Here is a 19,654-nt window from a genome sequence, read left to right on the forward strand (position 1 = left end):
AAGCTGCTTCAGAGAACGTGGTTCCCCTTATGGCACAGGCCACAGCTCAAGACTGACGGATTGGTCCTGCATCAGTCTCCCGCCTGGCGGGCCCTCTGGGCTCGGTGGGAGGTGTGCGCCTGCTCCCTGTGGCGCCAGCTGGCCCCATGGAGGTGGGTGACCACTTGGGTGTGCTTTGGCTCTGGGCTCTGGCTCCCAGTTCGAGTCCACATGGGCCTCACCGGTGGCTGCTCCAGCCTCCCGAGTCACATAGTGTCACCTGTGCCCTAGGCACATCCGGATCCCAGCTGAGGGACCCACGTGCCCTGGATGGTGTCTGCGGGTTGGAGCGTGTGCCGTGGATTTATGGCCAGCAGGTTCTTGACCTCCAGGCTGCCCTTTCCCCAGCCAGTCCCCTGAGCAGGAAAGTGTGGTCACTGGCAGGCCCATAATCCTCTTGCACTGGGGCCGCGCTGTCCCTTTCTCTCACGGCAGTGCGTGAGGAACAGCCACCTTCCGCTGCTCTGTGGGGCCACCCTGCAGCCGGGTGTAGAGCCGTGTGCTCACGGCCTGGATCTCACTCTGGGCTTTGTCAGCACCATGAGGCTCTCCCTCCAGCAGTGGACAGCGACCAGCAGAAATCCGGGATCAGCTGTTACTGGTAGCATGTGGTCGGTCCTGCTTGGCCACGGAGGAGACACACCTTGGGTGTCAGTGGCCTTCTCTTTGGACTTGGCTTGTGTGCACAGTGGGGCACTTCAGGGTTGTGGACACAGAGATCTTGTCCCTGCGGCTGGTCTGCATTGTGTCAGAGGAACAGACCTCACTTCTGCCCAAGTGGGGATGGGTCCCCTAATCCAAGTCCCTGCTTCTTGACTTGTGCTCGAGTGGCCTCTAGAACACTTTTTTTCATAATGTTTTTATTTATTTATGGGGTGCCTGGGTGGCTCAGTCGGTTAAGCATCTGACTTCGGCTCAGGTCATGATTTCATGATTCCTGGGTTCAAGCCCCGTGTTGGGCTCTATGCTGACAGCTCGGAGCCTGGAGCCTGCTTCGGATTCTGTGTCTCCCTCTCTCTGACCCTCTCCCTCTTGTGCTCTGTCTCTCTGTGTCTCTCTCTCTCTCCAAAAAAAAAACCATTATAAATAAATAAATAAAAATAAATAAATAAATAAAAGTTTTTATTTAATCTCCACCCCCAACGTGGGGCTTGAACTCACAAGCCTGAGATCAAGAGCTCCACTGACTGAGCCAGCTGGGTGCCTCTAGAGCCCTTTCACTGAGCTGTGTGGGGGAAGGGCAGTCCTTTCCGTTTTCTGGCCCCCTGGTGTCTCCGCTGCAGGTCTACCAGCAGCGTCCTCTCTGACGAGCCCTGTTGTCACCCGGACGCTGTCGTGAGCGTTCACCCTGCTGATGCTGTGTTGGTGATAATTTCCAGGTAAGGTTTCCACTTAGCAGATCCAGGCATTTACATCTGTAGCCTCCTGACCTTACGGGGTTTGCAGATGACACAGGCCCTCAGCCAAGACTAAGGTTCACTCCTGCCCTGGTTCCCTGCTCCGGTCAGCGTGTGCTGCTACGGCACCTTTAGTTTTGCCAGGGCCCTTCCTGGGCGAGATTGGCCCCCAGGACGTCTACTCTTGGGGTTGAGGTATAATGTCAGGAGCGAAGATACACTCGATGTGTTTGAGAATCCTAATGCTGAAAAGTCTGAACTAGGTTTCAACTCCTGGTATTTCACTCAAAAGTATTTGAATCAACTTAACATTTCTAATCCCTTTAAAAAGCACTCTCTCTGGCGGACCACGTCCACCCTTGCGGTGGTGCCTGGGCGGTTAGAGCCGCGGCCACTGCGGCCACTGGACCGGGGGCGGTTGGCCTGCGGCGGCTTCCAGCTCCCCCGGGGAGACCGGAGACAGGCCGGTTGCGCAGCTGAGGGGTTGTGTGGCTTCCGCGCGGGAGGGTGAAGAGATCAGCCTGTGGAAGGACATCGTGTCCGCCCCTTCGAGCTCCCTGGGGCCTGTGCTGTGCGCGCCATGGGGAAGACCAGTTTGGGGCCTCTGCTCGTGTGAGCTGCGTCTTCAGGAAGGCGGTGGTCCAATGGCCGCTGGGAGTCCGCCCTCCAGCCTTATCTCGGCCCTGCTTGGGGGGGCGCCGCTGTTACTCCACTCAGGATGGAGGCACCAGGGTGGCGACTGACCACTGAGGGGCAGAGCGGAGAGTGCAGCCTGAACCAGCGGCTCCTGGAACCGTCTGGGGCCCGCCCTGGGCGCAGCCTTGCCGAGGCCCGTGTCTGTCTCTTTCCTGCCGGTGCTCCTGAATTTTTCTCTGAGTGCCTCTGGACGGTGTTCCCCTTGGGTTCAGTGGCCTGTGGGGCCCCCACTCACATGCCCTGGGTGACCATAGCATGGCCACGGGGGACTGGGAGAAGCAGCCCCCCTGAGCAGGGGCTTCCCAGCTGTCCTTGCCAGTGCGAATAAGCATGGGTTTGGTCTGCCCCCGAGCCGTTGGGGGAAGTGGCGAGTTTGGCTCCAATCTCGGGCTCGTGGGAAGGACTGGGGAGGCGGGATGGGACAGGGAGCTAGAAAGGTCAACTCAGCCCACCCAGCACGTACTTGCTAAGCACTTCCACATGCCGGGGTCTGGCCGGGTGCTGGGAGCTGAGCAAGAAACCAGACAGGTCCTGGCCGCGGCTGGTGGTGCGGGGCCGGGACCTGCCGAGCCATCCCTCACAACGAACCAGGCAGAGCGAGGGGGCCGCAGAGACACCATGTCAGACACCCGGGGGGACCCAATGCCACGGCTGCAGGGCCAGCGAGAGTGTCCCCCTGAAGTGGCTCTCTCTCCGAGGTGCGAAGGGTGGGTAGGAGTCCTCTCAGGAGCTAGAGGCGTGGGAAGTGGGGGCATTTCAGACACAGGCAAAGGATGGCAGGGAGCAGCCTCGGGGTTCTTAGATCTGCCCTGGAGGGACGACAGTGGTGAAACAAGGCTCCAGGACGAGAGCCCCCGACCTGTAGCTGGGCTGCTGGTGTCAAGCGTGGCCGTGTGGCTACGTGTTGGCCATCAGGATGCAGACAGAATGGCCAGGCCACAGCTCCCGGGAAACTTCTTGAAAGACAACTGGTGTGGCTGTTTCTTTGTCCCTTCCTCCATCCTTCTGCTGGGGATACAGGTGTGATGGCTGGAGCTCTGAGTGCCATTCTGGGACATGAGGTTGCAGGCCACTTGAGGGTGAGTGGTCACGGCTGGGGTATGCTCACCTTTCTTTCGTTTTCTTCCTTCGCACCTCTTGATTTCTTGCCATTGTGCCGGCACCGTGACGCATTTACTAAAAGGGACATACAGTGTCCATTTTCGGCTTTTATTAGAGGGTTTTCTGGCCACTCCTCTTATTCACAGCCCTTCCAGAATGAAATTCCACAAATCCCCTTTTGTTGCAGGTCCTGTGATAGTTTCGGGTTGTGTAAGGTCGGACGCGGTGCCACAAACTGCCTGAGGTCCTGCATAGGTCTCTCTTACAGACAACATGCTGATCAGCCCAACACGTGGGGGTGTGTGCTCCAAAGGTTCTGACCAGAGGTGGGGTGGGCCGTCGGGACCGTCGGAAGCCCCAGTGGTCAGAACAGTGTCCCGGCAGCACAATTAAAACATCAGAAGAGAGACCTTAAAATAATTTTAATGATACACATACCCAACCCAATAGATCCAAAATAATATGGTTTCAATGTGCCATCTTCATTTAAAAGTTACAAAGTTGGGTTTATGTCATTACTCCTGTGTGTGCACAGGGTGGGGGTGCTGAGGGAGAGCAGGGCAGTGAGGGGCTGGTGCGTGGGGCTGGTGGGGTGGCGGCGACTGTGGGGCAGGCTGTGGCTCCAGGAGGGCCCAGAGGGACGCCACCACTTCCCACGTGTGTCACCAGTGAGAGAAGCAGGAGGGCTCATCACGCCTAGCCCCGCCTGGCCCCTGGGCCTCTGGGGAAGGGCCGAGCCGGGTGGAGCAGAGGCCTGAGCACCACGCGGCCTGCCAGCCCACGGCCACCAGGGACAGGTCTGCGGACACAGGGCTGCTGAGAACGCCCCCAGCCTACAACACACACCACCTCACCGCATACAGTCAGTGTCAGTGTCTCTGCGCTGCTTCTCTTCCGTGTCCAAGGTACAGGGGGCTGAGGTGAGGTGTCGAGGACCCTGGAGCTGGGCGGGCCTCCCAGGAGTGAGGTCAGCAGGTCCCGTCCCAGGAAATGGGGACAGCTGGCATCCCACAGGCGGCCGTGAGTAACAAGGCTCAGGGGCTCCCACATGGGCAGCTCTGGGCAGGGGACAGTCACCTGGAGCTCACCTTTCAGGTCCCTTGCACGGGGGGCACACAGGAGGGCAGGGGGCTGGTCAAGAGTCACAGCCTGGAGGAGAGCACATAAGGGTGTGTGTGATGGGGAGAGAAACCTGAGCCTAGTAAGCAGCCTCCGGGGGCTTGGAGTGACCCCAGGGCCACGGGCTGCCTGGGGCCCAGCACGGAGGCCAGTGTGGCAGGACGGGTCCCCGAGGCAGCGTGGCAAGCGTTTCTGTAAAGGCATAGAGTGGACCACAGCCTGGGGCTTCGAGCCAGGCAACCAGCGGACCCCGGGGGCGTTCTGTAAGAACCGAATGTGTCCTCAAACCCGAGACGCACTCAGCACCACGTGATGGGGGAAGTAGCAAGTTTGGTTTCAATCTCAGGCGCATGGGAAGGACTGGGGACACATGGTGCACTGTCAGCATCCTGGCTGCGGGGGCCTCACAGCCCATGCCACGCGGGCTCCCCATTACTGGCTCCCCTCATGTACTGACTCCTGTGGACGGTGTTGCTGGGGGAAGCCACCTGTCCTGTCTGTGATGAAACAGTCATTTCTCTGCAAAGTTGAGACTCCAGGAGACTCCAGGGTTTGGTGTCTTCGGTGACCTGTTTCAATCAGGGATTCCTGCAGTGGAATTGCCCCTAAACGGAAACCCGGGCCCACCTGCCCTCTGATCTGGTAGTTCCGTCGGCCTCCCTTGAACAGGCCTGGCCCCGGCCTTGGCCACGCCCACCCTCCAGCGAGCTTCTCCCCCCCACCTAACTCAGGCTGGGCCTGTGGAAGCCACTCGGTGTTTGGGGGCGACAGTGACCCTTCAAGGAACAGGTGGGGGTACGGAGCAGATGGGGTTCATGGCATTTGTCCTGAGACCTCTGCCCTCTCCCTTGGGAACAAGAACCACATCCGCCTTGTCCCTTGCGGCTCCTGGGCCTTGTGCCCGCTGTCCACAGGGCCTGGGCCCCACCCCAGCCACCCTGCCGTGACCCCGTGTCCCTGAGGGGCACTCGATGCTCGGTCACAGCCGACCAGCCTGGTGAGAGGGACATGTGCGCCAGGTAGCTCCTTTAGCTCCGTCCCTAGGCAGATAGCATCATGGAGGGAGGTGATGGCGGCGGGGCACAGGGGACAGCAGGTGCCCCGTCATGAGTCCCAGCCCTCACCGCCCTCCCCACAGCGTCCCGTCGTCTCCTCCAGGGCCTCACTGAACGGATTCTCCTTCTGGAAGAGAGGAGGAGCCGCCAGAGGGAGGCAGCGGGGGCACACCCTTATCTCTGGTGTGCCTCAGTCTCCCCCTCTGATGCGCATGTGAGCCCCATCGCCACCCCGGGCCACCAGTGAGAGATGGGGGTGGCCGCAATCCTGTCTGGGCCCCAGACCACCTTTGACCTCAGAACCCATCCAGGGCTCGGGGCGCACAGAGCGCTCAGGTGCGTGGCAAACCCGCAAGAGGACAGCCTCCCCGCCACGCGGCCTTGGGCCTTCTCTGTGCACCTCTGACGGCCTCTGGGAAACCATGTGTCCGCTCACATCGATTTCCCTAACCTCGCGTTGCCTGCTGTTGACAAAGCACGCTGCCAGCCTGTGACATTTGGGGCATCTCGGTACTGGCACTTTGAAACTTTGCTCATCGCAGTTACGCAAAATGCAAACTGGGGGGGGCGTTTGGAAAAGGGTTTGCTAAAGCACTTTGCTCCTCATGACCGCAGGCTGGGGACCCTGGCGGGAAGGGCTGGCCGTGCAGAGCAGACGGGCCCCTACCCCAGACCCCACAGCACACAGGGCGCTCGGGGCTGCTGAGGAGTCGCGTCCACACAGACTGGTTTAATCTGGGGGCCTGGGACCGTTGCCCCTGGGAGCACACGAGCCACTTGCGGGACAGCGGATGGCCCCCCGGGCGCGTCCAGCGCGGGACCAGCGGGAGGAGGAGCCACTCAGTCCACGCAGAAGCATCGGGGCCAGTGAGAGGCTCTCAGAGAGCCTTCCTGGGACCCCCGCCCCGCCCCTGCTCCCAGAGCCCCCGCCACTGCCTCCCCAGTGTCCTGACCACAACCGGAAGAGCCTGCTGTCAATGGGGGGGGCTGTCCTGGGGTGTCTGGACTCCTGTCCCACCGTCTAGCATCTCTTGACGGCACTTCCCAACTTGGAGAGGGAAAGGCTGGCTCTGGTGCCCAGAGGAACGTGTCTTCCACGGAGCGAGGAAAACACCAGGGTAAGGAATCCACACAGGTGGCGCCACCGCAGACAGGAGACCTGGTCCGGGCGCTGCCGCTGAGACCGGCCCGTGCAAACACAAAGGAGACACCAGCAGCTGGCATGACTTTAATGGGGGTGGGGCGCAGGGCCCCCCGCTCGGCCTTGGGCCGCACAAACGAGACACCAGCAGCTGGGGGTGGGGCGCAAGGCCGTCCCGCTCAGCCTTGGGCCCCGGCTCTGGCCCTCATGGACTTGTCAATCCACTTGAGGAAGTTGGTGACCTTGGTGTAGATGCCGTACTTCCCTTTCCGCGCGCATCCTTCTCCCCAGCTGACGATGCCAGTGACGAAGTAGGTGTCCTTGAACCGGGTGACGTGGGGGCCCCCGCTGTCCCCCTGACAGGCATCCTCGGGGTTCGTGTCGTAGCCGGCGCAGAACATGTTCTGGGTGATGGTGAAGCTGCTGGACAGCTTGCACGTGTTCCTGTCCACGTAGGGCACCTCCAGCATCTTGAGGATGGCGGATGGCCGGCCCTTCTCGTGAGTCTTCCCGAACCCACTCACGATGCCCGTCTTCTGCGCCATGAGTGTGGACTCGGCCCAGTCCTTCTGGGGCAGACAGGCGGGGGCCACATTCCTGCGGAAGGTGATGGGCGTCCTCAGCCTGATGACAGCGATGTCGAAGTCATAGGTCTCCCGGACAAACTTGTTGTGCTTGATGATCACGTCCACCTCGTGCGCCACCTCGTTGCCCTCCTCGATGCCCGTGTCCCGTTCACCTGGGAGATGGTGAGGACATAGTGGCGTTCAGCTCGGGGTGGGCCGTGCACTTATACGTGCACGGTGCTTTTGAGAGTAGCGGTTATTTTTTTTTTTTATTAAAAAAATGGAACATGGTCACTAGAGACTCTGAAAGATAAAATCGTAACGAGGCAAATAAAGATGACTTTCAGTTTCACTCCCCAGGGGCGACCGCCAGCCGCACTTTTAAGTGTGGCCAGTACTTCGGGTGGATACTTTCTGAGCCTGTGCCGCGCGGCAGGGGCACCTGGGGGCGGAAGGCTCTGTGCCTGACCGGCTGGCCACGCTGTCCAGACGGCTGCCTGGCACCGGGACGGTGTCCGGTCGGAACTGGGACGTGCTGAGTGTCAGCATCAGATTTGTCATGAGAACACAGACTCAGAATATCTCGTTCTAGTTCAGAACTGATTACGCGTTGAAACGATAATATTTTGGATATACTGGACTAAGACATATTGCTAAAATTAATTTCATCTATAAACTTTGAAGCTGCCTAATAGGAAATGGAACTAGAAAATTAAAAAGCACATGGATGGCCTGCATGTGTGGCTTGCGGTGGATCTTTGCTGAACTGGTCTAGAGTCTGGAGGAGAAGGACGGACGTCACAAAACAGCCCCGCAGACGCAAACACGAGCAGCAGATGCTCTGTGCTCGGAGGGCTCCGGAAACCTTCCCAGAGGAAGGGGCCCTGAGGGGAGGCTCGCTGCGCTGGGCCTGGACACAGACGGCAAGGGGGAGGACCGGCCCTACCCCTGCCCCCCGCTTTCCCCTTCTCCGCCCTCCCTCGCCTGTGACCCCCCCCACCCGCACCCCCACGGGGTTCGGCGTGTTAACTAGTGTCTCCGAGTGTGGCGCACTTACCTACCCTCACCTTGAATCTCTTGGCCTGGTGCAGACAGTGCGCTGCAGTGAGGATGTGGTACTCGCTCAGGATGGTGCCGCCGCAAAACCCCTCATTCTCTTCGTTGATGAGCAGGGCCTGTGGGGAGCACGCAGGAGTCCCCCCCCGAGGTTGGGACTGACCTCTGGGCTCCCCTCCCCATCGGGAACGCAAGGCCCAGGGCAGCGCCGGCCTGGCCTGCACACCTGCCCGCAGCGCGACCCCTCCTTTTCTTATGTGTCCCGTGGGGCGTGGTGCCAGCGCGCTCTCGGAGACCTCACCGTGGGGCTCACGGCCGGGCCGCAGCCCCTCCCCAGGTCCTCCCCCCGCTGCTCTGCGGAAACCGCAGCTTTGGGTGGCTCCTTCCCACAGAGCAGCCAAATGGTCCACCCAACAGACGTCTGCAGGGACGCCGCTAGTGCCTGGCGCCTGAGGGGCTTCTGGCTCGCTTCAACTTTCTGCTCCTGGACCCCAGACTCCTTCTTCAGGGAGCCGTCCTGTCCCTTCCAGAGCTGTCACAGCACTCTACAGTGTCACCCGTAGAAAAACGATCGTCGTTGTTGATAACCTTTGCCAGCTACATGGCTACGGATTAGCGCACAGACCAGGCGGGCGCCAGTGTTTGGGGAGAAGCTTCTGGTATCTGGGACGGCCCTCCCCCGACGGCCCACAGATGCCACCACTCAAGGGCAAATCCCTTGGAATCCACGGGGCTCCCCCTGTGGGCAGCTTTCTCCCCGACAGGATTTGAGAGTGAGGGCATCGCCCCAGGGAGTGAGCGCTGGCAGGCCCAGGCGGCCCTGCAGCCCTCGTGTCCCTTCTTCCCCAGAGAACCGGGCTGCAAATCTGGAAATGGCGCACTTTTTCCTTTTTATCTAGAGAGTTCCAGCACGTGGCTGGCTCATGCCGGTTGGGGAACAACAAGGTTCCAAGTCTGAAAGCGTTCCTGAAGACCTTGGTGACCGGCACAAAGTAGCAGGGCCAAGGGGCGTCAGTCTTCCCCAGACCTGGACCCTGACTCCTCTCCTACACATGATGGCGAGGCCGCTGGACTGGGAGAGCAGGGCTCTTGCGTCCCCTGGAGAGGATCCCACCGCCCAGGTCCCCGCCGCACCCCCCCCCCATCCTGTCTGTCTGTGGGGGGCCTTCCAAAGCCCCCCGAGCTCCACGCAGGCCCGGGGCCACTGAGCTCCCGCCGGAGCCACATTGGTGGCGCTCGCTCAGCACACACCAACCCCGTGGTGACCACACGAGCGCATGCTCCCCTCTGGGCCCCTGATAACGTAGGGCTGGGAGGTGGGGCAGGTGAAGAAATGCGTAAAGGGTGGTGGTGGCTCTGGAGGGTCTGTTGTTGGCTTTGGGTACTAAGCATTTCACGCCCAGATTCGCCAGAGACAGCAGGCGCCACCCAGTCAAGCCGAATCAGATAAGCATCCAATGGCTTCTAGCACCAACCCCTGTTGTCTTTGGGACACATTACAGTAAAAGTTGTTCATTGTTTGTCTGAAACTCAACTCCAAGCATGAGACCTGTGTTACTTGTTCATCTGGAAACCTCCGTCCAAACCAACGACCAGAGAGCGTGGATTGCAAACAGGTGGATGTACTTCTCCCCAGATTGCTACCCGCCTCGTTAGCACTGACCAAATCAGAGATGAGACCGAGGGACAGAGTGTCAGCCTGCCGGTCGGAGGGGCAAACAGAGGGCTGGCCCCCATCAGGCAGCCACTCCGCCCGCTGGCCTGAGCCTGCAGCCCGCGCTGGGTTCCGGGGCTCCTCTCCTTTCTGTCTGTCCTTCATGGACACACACATGGGATTGGACGTTGGGTGGGGAGGGACAGGGCCCACTTCTCACCTCAGGCACGCTCTGCCCCAGAGCCAGCAGGGAGTCCCCACCGCCCACCGGCACCGCCAGGCCCGCTCCGCAGTCACCTGCCAGGGACACTCGCCATCTGGGCAGTTCTGCCCACCCACGATCCGGATCAGGTTGCTTGAGTCCTCCACGGGGCTGGCCTCCGTCTTGTTGAAGGGCTGCAGGTACAGAGGGCTGTCGGTGGGAGGCAGGTCTTCAGGGTGCTGGTCCTGCACGTCTGCTTCAGAGGCTTCAGAGGGACCCTCACCGCCATGGGCGGTCTCGGCTGACCTCCTCCTGCGCGTCGGAGTGTGTTTCCCACAGGGGAAAGGCCCTGAAAGAACACGGGCCGGCCTCAGTGAGCAGGACCCCCTCCCCCCGCCCTTCACCCCCCCCAATGGAACTGTCCGCCCGGCCCACAGGAGGAGGGAATAGGGAGGAACGTGCTGGTAACAGAGGTCCCGCCCCAGGTGATGCCACAGCTGTTGGTTGGGCGGGGGCCGGCTTTGAGGAGCGCTTGGGGCCACCGTGAGAAGCAGAGGAAGCTAAGAGAGAGAGCACAGTGGCCTCTCAGTGCTCCAGCCCAGGCAGGCCCTGCCGCAGAGAAGAGTGGTTGGACCGGAGCAGCGAGGACCCCGTCCCCTTGCTGGGCCCTGCCCTCTGTGAACCTCTAGGCCAGACTCAGGGCCCGGCTTTTGTCACAGAACATCACGGAACATCACGGAAAAGGAAGCCTGAGGGCTGTCACTTGGGGCCCGTGTGGTCTAATTGTTCTCAGGGTCCTCGGCTCCCCCTTTGGCTCCTGCACCCTCCCCCCCCCCCCCCCAAAGTCCACGGCCCAGACACAGTCAGGCCTCGCTGCCCCGGACATGCTCCAACTCCCGGGGCAACAGGACGTGCCGTGATCACGACCATTTCGTGGCTCCTCAGGGTCTGCCACGAGCCCGGCGCTGGGCAGAGCGCCCCCCACCCCCAAGTCCCTCGACGTCTTCACCTCCCCCCGGGGGAGTCAGGCAGCGTCACTGGCCCGTTTCTCAGGCGGCTCACAGGGCCTGCGGTCCCGCTCCGGCCCACGCGCCTCCTACCGGTGGAGACGCAGGATTTGCCGTCATCCGCGAGGACGTAGCCGCTGGCGCAGGCGCACACCACGGAGCCCTGCTCCTCACTGCAGAACTGGTCACAGTCACCGTTGTCCAGGCTGCAGGCTTTCCGCATGGCTGCGGGGACACGTGTAGGCCCTCAGGACTGGCCGGGGACACCGAGGCCGCAGGCAGCCGGGAGGTGGGACAGCAGCACCAGGGCAGATCCACCCACTGTCAGCCTGCCCCCCTTCCCCGCTGCAGCAGAGGGGTGGCCACTGCACGGAACCGCGCGAGTGGGACGGGCCCCTGGAGCAGGCTGGGGGTCAGGGGCTCTGTGTGCAGGCTTGTCCCTGCCCTGTGGCTCCCTCACCACATGGGGCCAGCGTGCTGTCTGCCGGGCCCTAGGCGCCCAGACCCGCTCCCCCCCGCCACGGGCCCCATGTTCAGCCCTAAGAGGGGCACGCGCCTCCCCCCACAGCCCCACGACCAGTGTGTGCTGGCTGGCACGAGGAAGGGCTCTGGGGCCACGGGCCAGGCGGAGCACAGCAGCGTGGCCACGGGCCGGTCCACTGAGGCTGGAGGGTTGCCTTCGGAATAAAGGGTCTGGAACTGGTCTGGAACTGGTCTGGGAGACTGGGGTCCGGTCCCCGGCGAGGCAGCAGCAGAGATGGGCAGAGTGCTTTCTGTCACCAGCCGTGTGATTTGGGCAAGTGCTTTAAACCCTATGGGCCTCTGTTTCCTCACTTGTAAAGTGGTGGAGGCCACACCGCCTCCCAGGTCATGTGCAGCTCCTGACACAGTGAGACCGTGGCTGGTTTCCTGGGCCTTCCAGGCCAGGTTGAGCACATCCCCCATGGCTCAGGGGCTCCGATTCTGCCAGAATTGCCCACTGTCGCCAGCACACGCTCAACATGTGACCGCACACTGACAGCAGCGGCATCACCAAGACAATTTACGTACATTCTGCCCCTGGGGTTCTGATGAATAAATAATTACAGTGAGAGGATCACCGTTAGTGAAACTTTAGAAAACGCCCAACGGCTCTGGTTCAGCCAGATGGGGAGCAGGAGAGGATGCTCTGGGCTGCGGGAGGGATGACGCGGGACCGAGATCCCCGTCGGGGACGGTCCCACAGTGATCCCAGCTCTGAGCACTTCCTAAAGGTTACGAATTAAGTAATCTGAAAGAAATGTGTATCTTTCTTCTTAATGAAAACTGGCCTAATCTGAATCTAATTTTTATTTTAAAAAATTAATGGCCATACTCACCATGTTAGGAAAACTCTTAGTGACTTTTCCCTGTAGAATTCACTAAATGTATCAGATTTGTATAATTGGACAATTGCGGACATTCGGAATTGACATCTGCACTGACAAACCCAAGTGGCCGATTCAGAGCCACTGCCGGGGCCACAAGGAATTTAAGAAGATGGGTAGCACCACCCCAGGTCTCCGTGTTCCTGGCCACACGCTCTGTGGCTGCAGCCCCCTCAGAGGAACACAGAAGGCTGTGTGTCTCTCATTGTATCTAAAACCCAGTGGATTGTAGGACACACTTTCACTTTGTTTTTGCTGTTCTTACAATGGCACAGCACAAGGGAACACAGACTCTACCTCGGAAGGAACCCGAGATGTTTTCCTTAGGGGTTTCAGCTTCTTCCCTCGTTCCTGACCCTTCAGGCGACCCTGACCCGAAGGTACACCAAGAAAAGGAACTCACACAATTCACAGTTTTTGCCTTCGTATCCTTCCAAGCAGGTGCACGTGTATCCCCCGAGGCTGTCCATGCATTTGCCCTGGTTCTGGCAAGGGTTGCTTTCACACTGGTCTCCATCTGCAAAGACAGGGTTTGGGGACCTGAAGCTTGCAGGCAGCTGCCGTCATCAAGGAAATGGCTTTGCTATGTTGATCTTGGCACACATAGTTCAGGTCGCTTGAACAAGCTTGAGGCTCTTCCTGTCTCCCTGTAAACATTTCTCCCGGCTGGACTTCATTTTACCCCCAGCCTTTGCGCTCTGTGTACGTGATGCTCTTATCTAACTGGGTTATTGATAAGCTTTTCTCTTTCTGCTAAAATGTTTGACTGCCTGTTTTCAACAGTGAGGAGCTCTGGGCTGGTGGCCAGGTGGGACCAGCTGGAAGAAGGGAGGATGGGCGGCCGCCCGGCACCTGTTTCTAGGCTGGACAGCGACAAGACAGGTGTCCAGGCACCTCTTCCCAAATGGTCTGGAGGTAGAGCAGGAGTGTGGAGGCTGCTGGCCAGCACTGACAGGGGCCTCACACTCCTCAGTGCGTTTGGACAATCTGATCTAGAGGCAGGCCCAACTGCCATTTGGGGAAATTTAAAGAATGTTACCAGAATGAAACACGAGTCATGATTGATACCATTTCACAAGCTGTGGACGTTCCGTCTTATTAGAAGACCTGATCTTTGTTTCTACCTAATACCTTGGATTTAAAAAATGATGAGACAGGTTGATGCTCCAGTAAGGCGAGCTGATGAAATCCACGTTCAAGTAACAAAACCGGAACCATGACATTTACCCCCCAAATAATCCCACAGTAACTACTGGGGAAACACACGGAGAGGGAGAGTCTTAGGTGAGGAAGCTATAAGCAGGAGCAGAAGGGAAATTCAGGAAGAATTGTCAAAATTGAAATGCCTTCTCCCCCATTTCAGTGTCCGAATGAGCCCCAGTCAGTATTAAAATAGAAACCATCTCACCTTTGTATTTATTCCAGAATTCAGTCTAAAAGGGAAAAAAGATTTTAAAATACATTAGGGAAAACACAGACATTTCACACTGAGGACAACCATAACCTCGTCACTCAACCTCAGTAGATGCTGTCCCAAACGGGGCCTTTCCTGGTCCGAATTGCTCTAACACTATGGAGTCTGACAGGGAAATGTTCAGATCTGCGTCTGTACAGATGCGGCTTCGATTGTCTCAGATGCACCATCTCTGTTGAATATCGAGCATTTATTTTTAATCTAACCACCGAGAAATGGATTGTACCAAGAATGGTCTGCTCTCTTTGCTACCCCCAAGCTGACCAATGAATGGTTTTAAGTTAAATACCAAAGATTCAATAAGGGATCAGATGCTTGGTGGTTAACCATGTTAAACTGAAAAAATGGTTAATTGGTAATTAGTTAAAATAGGACACCAAGACCCTATATTACACTAGAAAATGTTCAGTCTTAGAAATTGTTTGCTGTGTTCAGTAGTTTGAACAGGGTACCCCCTGCCCCCCGCCCCCACTGCCAATTCAGGTGCAACCTCAGAACGTGGCTTTAACTGGAAATAGGGTCTTTGCAGATGTAACCAAGGTATGCATCACGAAGAGACCACACGGGCTTAGGGTGGACCTGGAACCAGTGGCAGTGCCATCAGGAGAGACGGAAAGTGCTCAAGAGCCACGCGTGGAAGCAGAGCAGAGACCTGAGTGATGGGCCTGCAAGGCTGGCAATGCCCAGAAGCCGGGAGAGGGCACGGAGCACATCCCCCTGAGACCACTGATAAAGGAAGCTTTCCACTTTCGTGTCGGCGGGCGTGCTTCCGGGTGCCCAGGGAAGCTGCACTGTACCGTGTTCCAAGGTCAGCATGACTGGGCAGAACCTCTGAGCAGGGGCTGTGTTTCCACCCCCAGCACACACTGTACATCCCTTTATTAGCAACTAACCTACATTTCAGACTAGAGAGTAAAAATCTCCCTACTGCCACCTGGCACATACTGAAAGCGTAAGACAAGGTTTGGAATTTTCTGGAATGCTCTTCATCATGATGGCTTGTACTTCTTGATGTAGCAAGAAACACGTATGACCCTGTTTCCTGCTCCTTCCCTGGAGCTCTCTGCTTCCGGAAGACCATGCATCCCAGCAGCGGCCCTCTCCTGGGCTCTGTATTCTAGAAGTTTTGTACATCTGTGTTGACACCTTCTTTGACTGGGACTTGCGGCTGCCAGGACTGTGGGAGAGTGAGTCCCGTCGTTGCCAGGCCCCCAGCTTGTGCTTAGTTACAGAAGCCCCAGGACACGGATATGCTGTCTCTTTACAGTTCGCTGAAGACATGATCACACAGCAAAACTACTTCGGTGTGCAGTTCTGTGAAATCCGACACACAGATTTGGATACGCACCTCCACTGCCCCCTACATTCACAGCCCCCGATGGCCGCACCCCTGGCGCCACCACAGCCGTGACCTCCGAGAGGGTCATACAGATGCACCGACGCCCTCGTGAGACTAGCTTCATCCAGATGATGCCTCTGACCCTCGTTGAAGTCACCACGTGCATCAGTCGTTTGTTTATGTTGTGGAGTAGAATTCCACCATGCCGTGGCTTGTGGGTCCCTGCACCAAGCGGGGACAAGGGCGAGAGTTTGGGGCAATCCAGGTTTTCGTGTGAAAGGAGTGGTAATTTCTCCAGGGTAAGCACTCAGGGGTGGGGCCCAGGCTACCCGCACCTGCACCACGCTGGCCGTGTCCCTTGTTCCAGTTCTGCACGTATACAGTGGTGTCTCCTCATGGCTGGAGTCTGCACTTCTGTGCCAGCTGAGGATGTCGGGTGGCTCCTGTGCACATTTGCACTTCACGTGCTCTCGGGAAGGTCTGTTCTCGCTTCCGCCCATTATAGTTATCACTTATTTCTTTTCTTTTTTTTTTTTTTTTTGATTTTTTTTTTTAACGTTTATTTATTTTTGAGACAGAGAGAGACAGAGCATGAACGGGGGAGGGGCAGAGAGAGAGGGAGACACAGAATCGGAAGCAGGCTCCAGGCTCTGAGCCATCAGCCCAGAGCCTGACTCGGGGCTCGAACTCACGGACCGTGAGATCGTGACCTGAGCTGAAGTCGGACGCTTAACCGACTGAGCCACCCAGGCACCCCTATTTTCTTCTACTGAGTTGTGAGAGTTCTTTACACATCTGAGTACAGGCCCTTTGTCAGATGCGTGATTTGTAAATATTTTTTTAGTTAATAGCTTGTATTTTTAGTCTTCCGTGTCTTTCACAGAGCAAGTTTTCAATTTGGAATAGGTCCAATCTTTTTAAGTTTGTGTATTTATTTTGAGGTACAGAGAACATGAGCAGGGGAGGGAGGGGGAGAGAGAGAGAGAGAGAGAGAGAGAGAGAGAGAGAATCCTAAGCAGGCTCCACACCGCCAACACAGAGTTCAACATTGTGCTCGAACCTGAGCTGAAACCAAGAGTCAGACACTTAACCAGCGGAGCCCCCCAGGCGTCCCTGGAATAAGTCCAATTTACTCACTTTCTCCTTCATGGGTTATGGTTTCAATGTTGTGTCTAAGAATTTTTGCCCAACTTCATGACATGACAATTCTCTCCTTAAAGTTCTATGTTTTACCTTTAGATCCTCGATCCATTTTGAGTTGACTTTTGTACAGTTGTGAGACTGAGGTCAAAGCGGACCTTGTGTGTGTGGAGATGTGCCGATGTCCCCAAACCATTAGTGGAAAAAGACACTTCTTCCTTCGCTGACTCACTTATGAACCTTTGTTTGTATCAATTGGCCATATTTCTGTGGGCCTGTTTATGGACCTTCTGGTGTGTCCCGTGGATCTAAGCACCTGTCCCCTTACCAGCAGCACACGCGAATGCCCCTGTGGTTAGTGAAGCTTTGCAGTGAGTCCTTGAATTGGGCGGCGTGATTCCTCTTTCTCGAAATGGTTCCAGCTACTCTCATTTCTTTGCTTTTCCATATTTCCAGTTGTGGAGTTGGCTCATGGGATGTTGCTGGCGACGCACCAACTCCGGGTGTAGCTCTTGGGTGCCCGATGTCAAGTACAGCAGTGGCCGTGGATTTGGGTGAAGACTGTGTGGGCTCCGTGTCCCCGTGTGCCGCCCAGCCCGGGGAGGTGCAGTGAGGTCGTGAATAATTTTTAAAGTGAACACCATATGTTTTAGAGTTGATTTAATAAAGCCTCTGGAAGTTCTCATGACCCTCCTAATGGACTGGGCCCCGCCCCACCCTCAGTCTCCCCACCAGAAGTATTCCCTGTCTCAGCCCCGCACACCCGGGGTACCCAGGTATGCCCTGGGCTCCCGGCAGGGGCGAGGTCAGCCTCCACCGAGGGGTGCACCCATCACAGGGCGCCTGTGCGCCAGCCCTTACCGTCTTGGTGGTGTCCTCGAAGACCTCGCGGGCCTCCTCAAACGAGCATGTCTCCTCCATACACTCTCTCTCCAGGTTCCCTTTCTTCATCTCTTCCCAAAACGAGTTGGCCCTGCGGACCCTCCCCAGGACGCTGCTGGCATGCTCCGGGGGAAGGAACACTAGCAGACAGGCAGGGACACCAAGCGGAGAGGGCCTCAGCTGCCTGCCTGCCCTTCCCCATCCTGCGGCGTCCGCTCACCCCCGCACTGCAAAAGGCCCCTTGCTCGCGCCCCGAGCCAGCCCAGGACGGGACCCCGCCTGTTCCAGGCCCCGGGCTTCCCTCCGTGTGCAAGTCCGCTCGCTCCTTCCCCTTGCCGCCTCCCGGGGCCTCACTGGCAGCTCCGCGCTGGCCCCCCAAGCCCTCCCTGGACTCTCGCTTCCCAGAGGTCCTGGGGCCACCCTCCTGTGCCCTGCCCGGCCCCCACCCTTCCCGCTCTCAGCTCTCCGAAAGGGTGAGCTGTGGCGCTGTTATGATCACGCTCTACGACCAAAATAGGCTTTTCATCAAGGCCCAGGACCACACACGAAAACATGGCTTTGAAGAAACAGTTCTTATTACAAAGTTTTGTACTTGATTTCTGTTCTGCTTCACTTAAGAATCCCCCTGAATTGATTTGCGGCTCTCAGATGAATCCCCACCCGCCCGCTGAATGGTCTTGGATCTGACCATCTCGGAACCCCTCCTCTGGCTGCGCCCGCCCTGCCCTCTCTCCACCGTGCACCGGGACCCCCAGACCCTCCTCCACCTGCGCCCACGTCTCCAGCTGCGCTCTCGGTGTCTCACCACCTTCTCTCTCTCCACCGTGGACCAGGACCCCCGACTCCTCCTCAGCCCCACACCCGCTCTCTGCCTTCCTTCTTGCCTCGCCCTCCAAGTTGCTCTTCCTGGTTGCGACCTGCATTCTGAGCTCCGCCCCCACCCTTGATGGTTAGCCCTCAGCTCCCCACGTGCAGGACTCGACTTGGAACCCGGGAGCCAGGCGGTCTCGATTCAGATACAGTTCACTTGCCCACTATCGGCAGGTGAGGATTACGACGTGTGTGTCTCAATGTTCAGGTTGGTACACACTAGGTGTTGCTATACACTAGGTTTCTCTCTTCTCACAGCCTCCCCGTCCCCCACACACCAGGTGCCCTCTGCCTGCCCACGGGCCCTGTCCACCCCCCTCCATCCAGGACGAAAACAGCTGCCGGGCCCCTGCCCACCCCCAGGCCCTGCTCCTCTGGCCTCCTCTGGCCTTTCTGGAAGTTGCAGAAGCCCCCCTCTGTCCAGCCTTCAATCAGGCAGTCCCTTTCCCTGGCCAAGCTGGCCTAAGGGTGGAGGCACCGGCTTGAACCTCATTCTCTTTCGGCCCTGGAAGCTCCTCCCTGCCTGTGACCGCCCCCCCCCCGCCCCCACCACTGGGCTCGCTCTGGCTGTGGAGGGGCACTTCTCTCCATCTCTCTTGGTCTCTCCCTCTTTCCCTGTTCACGGCTTCTGTGTGTGACCCGGCCTGCCATCTGTCTCCCCACCCACAGGGAAGGAGGCCACCAGGCCCAGCCATATCACGCCAGGAGATGGGCACCCACTCTCCACCCTGTGGAGGTGTGAGGGCAGCACCCTGGTTCCCACTGTCCCCCCTCTTCCCTGGGGGTCACCTCTGTAGTCTGTAGGGTGAGGGCACTTACCACTGTCCCCCAGGAGCAGGAGGCAGGTCAGCGAGGCGCTGAGCAGGACAAGGCACCGTGGGCCCGCCATGGTGTGGCCAAGAACGGCGTGTCTGTCCCTCCGTGACAGGCCTCCAGGGCAAGGTTCACGCACCCTGGCCCCGGGCGGCTGGTCGACCTTCTTTTATCACCGCCTCCTGATTGGAGCCTGGGCCGCTGAGGGGCCGGGGGCCAGTGACCTCGCGGGGGCAGGGCCACCCTGCAGATGCAGCCCCGGGGCGGCTGGGGTGGCCCTGGCATCATTGGGCACTCGGTCTGAGGGGCCAGCCATGGGCACAGGGAGTTCTTAGGAGAACAAAGGTGTCATTTTATAGTTTGCAGATGTTGCGTCTGTAGTCATTCTGTCCTTCCAGCCACGTTGTGGCTGCGGTCATTTCGTCTTTCCAGCCACGTTGTGTCTGTGGTCATTCTGTCCTTCCAGCCATGCTAAGAGCTGAGTGTTCAGTCCCATCTTTTCTCCAGGACAGACTCTTAGGTCTACAGTAGGTGTCAGCCCAGGGCTGTCTGGGGCACATATGGGGTTTGGACCCAGGGCTGTCGGCCATAGCAGCAGACCTTCTGCCAATGGCCTCTGTCTCCAGGTGGCATCAGGAGGTGCCACCCAGTGCCACCATCATAAGGGGTCCTGGTGCACTGGCTTTGCCATTGTGAA

The 19,654-nt window shown here is 58.3% G+C and overlaps 1 protein-coding gene across 1 annotated transcript; it reads right to left on the minus strand.

The window, feature by feature from the left end:
• Positions 1 to 6,621: 6,621 nt before the first annotated feature.
• On the minus strand, positions 6,622 to 19,113 carry F10 (coagulation factor X). Its single transcript, XM_019443861.2, has 8 exons — positions 18,964 to 19,113; positions 17,254 to 17,414; positions 13,848 to 13,872; positions 12,843 to 12,956; positions 11,127 to 11,258; positions 10,122 to 10,375; positions 8,172 to 8,289; positions 6,622 to 7,287 (listed from the first exon to the last, which is right to left on the minus strand). Exons 1-8 carry the CDS (start codon positions 19,031 to 19,033, stop codon positions 6,728 to 6,730), a joined length of 1,434 nt encoding a protein of 477 aa, XP_019299406.1. The 5' UTR covers positions 19,034 to 19,113; the 3' UTR covers positions 6,622 to 6,727.
• Between the last annotated feature and the right edge of the window lie 541 nt (positions 19,114 to 19,654).

The sequence above is a fragment of the Panthera pardus genome, unplaced genomic scaffold (assembly GCF_024362965.1).
Source record: "Panthera pardus isolate Hobbes unplaced genomic scaffold, ASM2436296v1 HiC_scaffold_1, whole genome shotgun sequence".
NCBI classification, from domain to species: Eukaryota; Metazoa; Chordata; class Mammalia; order Carnivora; family Felidae; genus Panthera; species Panthera pardus.